Genomic DNA, 8218 nt, shown 5'->3' with positions numbered 1-8218 from the left:
ATGACAAATATTAAAATATAATAATAAAAACAAATAGTAAAGAATAATTACAGACATTCAGGGTGTTGCTGTTAAAGTCTAGAGAGACAGCTAAAATGATTAGTTCTCAATGTTTGTTATTCTATTCTATTCTATTCTATTCTATTCTATTCTAATTAGCTTCTCGTTGTTCTTGTCCTGATCCACCAGCAGGGGGCGGTGTGGGGCGCTAATCCACCAGCCACCAGGGAGAGAAAAGAACAAGAGCAGCTTCCGGTGTTGTGTTAGCAGCATGCTAGCTATGCTAACAGGAGGGTTCGGGTTCTAGAAGTCCTCTTTGGGATAAGAAAATCTCATCTGGATCGGTTCTGGCGTTCCAAAACTGGAACCGGAACCGGAACATGATGGCTCGTCCTGCTGGTTCTGCCGGCTGTCTGGACCAGAAGGTTCTGCAGTATGAAGCTTTCATCAACGACGTGCTGAGGAGAGACCTGCGGTAAGCCTGACCCGATGTTACTAACTAGACAGAAACACGTTTGATTCATTCCGAATCCGAACCGAACCAGACCGGACCGAACAAATCGGAAGTTAGGTTGAACTGATTTAAAGAAGAAGCTGAGTTTCTGAGCAGAATCGGATAAACTGAAGGTTCTGTAGGTTCTACCTAGCAGACGTGGATCGGAACCAGAAAGAACCGCAGTCCGCGGAGCAAGCGGCGTCTGTCTCCAGGTTGATCCGACTTATGAGCGCTAATTTCGGACAGCCCTTCTCTCCCGCTCCCTGCCAGGAGCTCGGAGGTTCAATTAGGTTCTACAAATTTCCGAACCAAACACTGAGAAGCAGATGCAAATAGATTTCTTGCTTTGTGACCAACTGGCACATCATTTTTATTCTATTTTCAACCTTTTTGTTCCTTGTCAGTGGAAGTACCAGGGGTTTTCAATACTGAACCTTTCCACAATATTCTAATTTTGTGACATAGTGAATTTGTAGTTTTCATAGTTATGAGTTATAACTAAAAAAGAAAATAAACATTGAAATATATCAGTCTGTGTGTAATGAATGATTATGATATACAAATGTAACTTTTTGATTTAAACACTGATTTAAATCAGTGTTTCCCAACCATGGTCTTCAAGACCTGCATGTTTTAGATGCTCCCCTGGTTCAGCAAAACCCTGTAGGTCAGTGTGTCTTGAGGACCATGGTTGGGAAACACTCATTTAAATCAACATTTTCATGATATTTTCGACCAGCACCTCTATTTACATCTGCTTCTCAATGTTTGGTTCGGAAATTTGTAGACGGTCCCTAACTGAACCTCCTGAGGGAGCGGGGAGAAGGGCTGGCCGAAATTAGAGCTCATAAGTCGGATCAACCAGGAGATAGACGCCTCTGACTCCACGGAGCGTGAAAATCCGACTAGAAACTAACCCGACTGCGGTGTGAGACCGAGGAGCTCCGAAGGTTCGGTCCGGTTCGGTCCAAGTTCTCAGTCCTGAACCGGACGTCATGCAGCCCCACCATGAAGGTGCAGATGTTCTCCTGTCATCTCAGAGCTTCATGCTGCCAGGAGGAGCAGAAGGTTTGGTCCGTAACTGGGCCGTGTCCCTCTACCCGGACCATCAGAACTCTTTCTCCATTTCTAATCAATTTCTGGACTTGGGTGAAAACTGTTCCCGTCCTCCAGAACCATGTCTGCAAGTCAAGATGGAGGAAATCCCGGTTCTACCGGACACAGAGATCAGAGGTTCTGACCCGGTTCTGATGGGTTCTGACCAGTAACGTCAGTAACGCGGACCACTTTTTTCAGTAAAGAGTAATCTAACGGGGAGGGCAGGGGCGGCTGAGGGCCGGGGGGGGCAGGGGCTCTAAAGTCCTATTTATAGTTTTCCAGATAACAGTGGAACACAAAAACACTCAAAAATTACCAAAGGATTTTTTTTGTACTGTTGTAGCCATTAAACCTTATAAGTGGAGACATATTGTTGATGTTACCATTATAAAATAATTTATAGTTAAGTTTTGGCAAAGATCAATGTAATTTTCACAGGTGGTGGAGCGTTGTTGTTGTTGTTGTTGTTCTTGTTGTTGTTTTTCTTGTTGTTGTTTTTCTTGTTGTTGTTGTTCTTGTTGTCAGCAGCTGCTGAAAGTAACTAAAAAAGTTACTTTTAATATAACTAAGTTACTTTTTCAATGAGTAATCAGTAATCCCATTAAAGTTACTTTTTCAAAGTAACTATGCCATCACGGGTTCTGGCCCGGTTCTGGTGTTGTGTTTGCAGGGCGGTGGTGGAGCAGAGGGATCGTCTCTATGAGAAGATGTCTCACTACCTGCAGCTGAAGAACGCCATCCAGAGTCTGGAGGTAGCTGCACGATCCTCCATCAGGACAGAGGTCTCACTCTGCCACCACTTTCCTTTCTCCCTGATATAAACGGCTCCTCACGTGTTCTCCAGCAGGGGGCGCTGTGGCCTCAACAGCTTTCAGGAGTTGGATTATAATCCCAGTAGATAAAAGTATAACCTGAAATCAGAAGCTGCCTCTTAGTTTTATTTTTTTCTTTTGAATAAACATGAAGAACAACCAATCAGCTCTTGATTGTCGTTTCTCAGGATTATTGATCTTCTGTCTGAAGAGCTGATCAAATAAATACCCGGAACTGATTTTCAGATCGGATAAAGAAATATTCCTGATTTTTACAATTTTTTCATTTAATATATCAATTTAAGGAATTTAAATACTTTATCTATTAAGGGGCTACACAGTGGTAGAGCTGTTGCTTTGCAGCAAGAAGGTCCGGGGTTCGATTTCCGGCCCAGGGAGTCTCCATGTTCTCCCTGTGCATGGTGGGTTTTCTCCAGGTACTCCAGCTTCCTCCCACAGGTTAATTGGTTTCTCTAAATTGTCCCTAGGTGTGAGTGTGGTCGTTTGTCCTGTGTGTCTCTGTGTTGCCCTGCGACAGACTGGTGACCTGTCCAGGTGACCCCGCCTCCCACCCGGAACGTTAGCTGGAGAGGCAGCAGCTCCTCCTGACCCCACTAAGGGACAAGGGAGTTAGAAAGTGGATGATTTTTTTATTATTTTACTTCAAAGGATTTTTCTCAAATCTTTTCTGTTTTTAGACATTTAATTCACATTTATACCTTGGCCACCTTTCATTTTGATTTTAATTTCTTCTACATTTTATTTGTAAGTTTTCTCCATGTTTATATGAAATACATTTAATATGTAAAACTCAGACATTCCTCACTTTCATATAGACACTTTTCACATGACGTCACACAACCTCCGTTTTGGCTCGAAGCTGTGTATCCTTAGTTCCGGTGTACATAGTAAGTAACGATAAAGTTGTCTATTTCATATATGTAAAATGGACACATATATATCTATGTATATCTATATAGAGACATATATATAGAAATAGAGATTTAGATATTTATATATATACATATATATATATATATATATATATATATATATATATATATATATATATATATATATATATATATATATCTGACAGCATATGTTGATCAGACAGAACACCGGAGCATGGAGTTTACAGTCTCTAAAACATTTGCCTAAAATAAGATTTGAAGATAGATCACGATTTGCAAATCAATTTTCTCTGACAACAAAATCTAAATTAGACAAAGGCTAGAAATTCTTCACCGAACAAAACCTGTTTGACTATGAAGGTAGGTATTTTTGTTTTGCGTAACCGTTAGCTTAGCATTAGTGAATTTTGTTAGCTAGCTAACTACGTGACATAACTGTTCCTTAACCAGAACGTTTTACTGGTTTTGAACTATGACGTTTTAGGCTCTAATCTTGATCAGATTCTTAAATTATAGACTGGAGTTGCCACTCATCCCATAAAATAGGGGTTTGTTTGTTATAAGCAGAGATGTCCGGTGCCACCGCTGCTTTGTAATGCCTTCCTCTAATCGGACCACTTTTTCCGGTAACGAATAATCTAACGAGCTCGTATTTCAAATCCAGTAATCAGATTAAAGTTATTTTTATGTCCTTTATTTTCCATTAATACAGAAAATGAACCTCTAAACGTTACAGCGCTGACAGAGAGTATATTTTTTCCTAAATGTGGCTAAAGCTGCTGCTAGCTGGTTTACTCTCCGATCGGAGGCTGTTTATTTTATACACAGTTAGAGAATGGTGAATTTACAATGATTAATAACAGCTATCTAACACTTAAATGCTGTTATTATTAAACTTACCTTTTATTATATCCTTAAGATTATGAGAATGCGGGAATTTTTCAGCTTGGTTTCCAAGACAAAATCACACCGGAAGTAAAGATACCCAGGTTTGAGTTATGGCGGCCATTGTCTGACGTCACAGATGGCTAGGGTTAGGGTAACCCTAACCCTAGCCATCTGTGACGTCACTGTGACGTCACGGTGTGTTCCTGCAGGAGGCGGGGCCTCAGCAGCTGAAGGCAGACGTGGATCTGGGCTGCAGCTTCTTCGTTCAGGCCCGAGTGTAAGCCCCGCCCCTTCCTGTGGCCATGTGACCCGGACGGCGCCTGGTGTTTATGATCCAGACTCTGGTTCCGGTTCGGGCTCCGGTTCTGACTGGCTCGTCTCCTCTCCTCAGGAACGACCCCTCCAGGATTCTGGTGTTGGTCGGGTTCGGGTTCTTCGTGGAGATGAGCCACCAGGAGGCGCTGCGCTTCATCGACAAGAAGACCAATCAGCTGACGCTGTATGCTTGCCGTCGCCATGGCGACAGCAATAGAAGATATTTTGGAAATTTTACTTCCTGAAACTAATTTTAATATTTTATTGATTTCTGTTTTTACTTTGTCTCAAATTATTCAAGTTTGAAAAGTTCAAAATATAATTTCTGCAGATGTAAATTTTATTTTAGAAATGGAAAAATTTCCCTGTGATTTTTATGCTTTAGCAAGATATTTTTATATTTCCAGATTTTAAAAATATTTTTACTATCAAATACTAAAATATTGATTAAAACTATAAAATGTAAAAAATTCAATTTTAATTTTTTATATACTTAAATTTTAGCACTTTATCAAGTTTTTTAAAACATCTTTTTTGTTTTGTTTAAAATAGTACTTTTTTTTTCTTTTGAACATTTTGATACTAATTTTAAAAATTGAAGAAAAAAATCAGCTGAAGAATGAGACAAACTGTTTAATCTAGAATGTTTTTCTGTTTTTCTCCACATCAAACATAAATATTGGAGATTTCTTATATTAGCCCAAGTTAAAGCAAATTGATGTGATAAATAATTTGTTTTATTTTTCCTGAATATTCAGCAACATCTAAATGTCAGATTTCTACAGGTTCAGTTGGGTTCGCTAGATGCTAACAGGATCCACTGGTGGACCAGATGAGAGAGGCTAGCCATGCTAATGATATATGCTAGCTATGCTAATGAGCAAGGCTAGCCATGCAATGATTTATGTTAGCTATGCTAATGAGAGATGCTAGCCATGCTAACTGTGTTTGCTTGCAGCTTCACTGAGCAGCTCACCAAGGACGCCGCCAAAATAAAAGCCCATATCCGGATGGTTCTGGAGGTCAGTTCATCTGTAGAACTGGACCAGTTCTGTGCCGGTTCTAATCACAGTCTGACCCAGTCCCAGTCTCAGCAGAACCAGTTTGTCTCTGGGCAGATCTGATTGGCTGCTCTCTTCTTCTGTCCAGGGTCTGCGGGAGCTGCAGGGGCTGGAGGAGCTCTCAGACGTCTGCAGGAAGTCTGCTGCTGCTGCTCAGCTCTGATTGGACGATTAGGAGGAAGAGGATGAGGAGGACGAGGAGCCTCTTCATCCGGAGGCAAATTATCTCCAACTGGACACACAGTGGAACCAACTTCTTCTCAGATGTGAACGGAAACATTGATGACATCTTCCTGTTGCTGCTCAAACAGGAAGTCCTCCACATCACTGAGACCTTTCAAAATAAAATGTCAGAAAGTGGTTTTGTCTGGTGAACGGAGAAGCAGCTGAACTGAAGCTGAAGAAACAAACATGAACAAGTCCTCATCCTTTTGCTGTTTATTCTGGTTTTTATTGTAAATTTAATAAAAAATTTGAGAATATTTTTGTTCGATTTATTATTGAATGATTATTGTATGTTTATTTTTATTACTTGATTTATTTTATGTGTTATTGTGTACTATCCTGGGACTACAGGCTGGTCCGGTTCTGGTCTGGTTGGGCTCTTTAATATGTTTTATAATTCTTGTTCTTTATGCTGTGAATATTGAGAAGATGTTGAATTATTAGCTCTTTGATGCTTTATAAATAAAACTTTTCGTTTTTGTCACATTTTCTTAAATCTGATGTTTCTGTAAATACTCTTTTTTTTTCATAAAACATTGTAGGAAATTTAACAGCTTTGTTCTGGATTTCTATTGATTCTGTAAAAGCGCAGCCTGCTGGGTTCGGAACCGGCCCGGTGCCGGTCGGTCCAGTGTGTCGGGTCTCACTCTCAGCTGCTCTCACAGATGCTTGGCAACGTGGAGCTTGTTTCCATGGTAACGGCTTGCTGAATGAGCCGCAGAGGAAGAAAGCAGCAGCTTTTAAATTAACATTAGAATGGACTGAACCGGGTCGGACCAGAACTGAAATAGTTTGGACCTTTTCCATCTCAGCTGCCTCCTTGGGGTCAAAGTTCACTTTCATCTGGATTGTTATGCTTCTTGATTTTTATGTTATTTCTGGAAAGGAATTCTGACCAACTCTTCTCTTCTGAACTAAAATGCAGATATATTTCCTTTTTCTGATACTTTTATTAATTCTTCACATATTTTGTTCAGATATCTGTTGGTGTTTGGTGTTTAAGATGCTTTTTTAAATTCAGATTAGTTACATTTGTTAACCATTAATTTATTTATTCTTTTCATTCATGAGTTTTTGATATTTGTTTATATTTTTCCAGGATTGTAGGTCTTCTGACCATAAGTAAAAAGCAGAATGAATCTTGAAGTTTTATTTCCAGATTAATATAAACTGGAAATAAAATCAGATTAAATTAATCTGGTTAAATTCTCCTCCGTGAATTTAACACCGAGGTTTTTCTCTGCTTTGCTTTGCGGCTCCTGATGACGTTTCCATCCTGTTGCCGCAGAAACAATCCTGCATCAAATGTCACGCTCCTACCGGAAACTATATCAAAACACACGGACTTTCCTTCAAAGTAAAGGTCTGTATCGTCCTGTCGGGTGAATGTCTGCTCGTTGGGGTCAAAGTTCATTGTGCTGGAAGTGGCTTGAAATGAACCCAAGAAAGGAATGTGGTGCATTTCTTTTCCACAGAAAAATATATAAAACTTCAGATATTTCACCACGAGATATTGACATACCTGGAAAAACCTCCTGAAAACCTCAAATAGTAGCAGAAAGTAGGATGGCCCCGTAAGAAAGGCTTACAGCATGTCTATGCTGTAAGTACCGTTTTTTTTTTCAACTATAAGCCGCTACATATTTTCTGTTTTGAACCATGCGGCTTATAGCCCGGTGCGGCTTTTCTGTGGATTTTTCTTCAACCTTCTTCAACCACCAGGGGGCTCTTTAGCAGGAAGTGAATCATTAGAAGTCAAAATAGAAAATCAAGGAAGAAAGTGCTTATTTTCATTTAGAACAAGCACATGCTAGAGGCAGGCACGGCGGAGAAATGTTTTCAAACTCACAATCCCTCATCATGGAAACATCACGAAAACGTTCATATGATGCAGCTTTTAAATTGAGGGCTAAAGATCTGGGAGGACAGGAGGGACATGGAGCCGCTGCTCGTCAGCTCAGCGGGAAGGAATCCATGGTTGGAGACGCAGGGCTGCGTCCTTAATAGCAGCTTTTAGCCTGGTGCGGCTTATAGTGAGGTGTGCTCTATAGTCCGGAAAATAGGTATATATTTTATTTAAAATCTGCTTTCAGGGCACATAAGGTCACCTCACAAAAATAAAAAATAATACATTAAAATAAAAATAATCCGAAGTAAAGAGTAAAGCTATCCGGATCGGACCTGCTGCAGCAGAGCCTCTGGGTCGGACCTGCTGCAGCAGAGCCTCTGGGTCGGACCTGCTGCAGCAGAGCCTCTGGGTCGGACCTGCTGCAGCAGAGCGACAGATCGGACCTGCTGCAGCAGAGCCTCTGGGTCGGACCTGCTGCAGCAGAGCGACAGATCGGACCTGCTGCAGCAGAGCCTCTGGGTCGGACCTGCTGCAGCAGAGCGACAGATCGGACCTGCTGC

General features: G+C 40.8%; 1 protein-coding gene across 2 annotated transcripts; it reads left to right on the top strand.

Moving 5' to 3' along the window:
• Positions 1–216: 216 nt before the first annotated feature.
• On the top strand, positions 217–6066 carry uxt (ubiquitously-expressed, prefoldin-like chaperone). 2 transcript variants are annotated; one of them, XM_014976141.2, is made up of 6 exons: positions 220–475; positions 2265–2346; positions 4418–4485; positions 4600–4707; positions 5482–5545; positions 5673–5944. In XM_014976141.2, exons 1-6 carry the CDS (start codon positions 381–383, stop codon positions 5745–5747), a joined length of 492 nt encoding a protein of 163 aa, XP_014831627.1. In that variant the 5' UTR covers positions 220–380; the 3' UTR covers positions 5748–5944. The 2 variants fall into 2 exon arrangements, with proteins under 2 accessions (XP_087859137.1, XP_014831627.1); XM_088003011.1 differs by lacking the exon at positions 5482–5545 and having other exon boundaries at positions 217–475; positions 5673–6066.
• Positions 6067–8218: the final 2152 nt, after the last annotated feature.

Source organism: Poecilia mexicana, unplaced genomic scaffold (genome assembly GCF_051168715.1).
Source record: "Poecilia mexicana isolate PSO_F unplaced genomic scaffold, ASM5116871v1 scaffold_23, whole genome shotgun sequence".
In the NCBI taxonomy this organism is placed as follows: Eukaryota; Metazoa; Chordata; class Actinopteri; order Cyprinodontiformes; family Poeciliidae; genus Poecilia; species Poecilia mexicana.
Note: the sequence above shows the minus strand (reverse complement) of the source record. Positions and strands in the feature narration are given on the sequence as shown.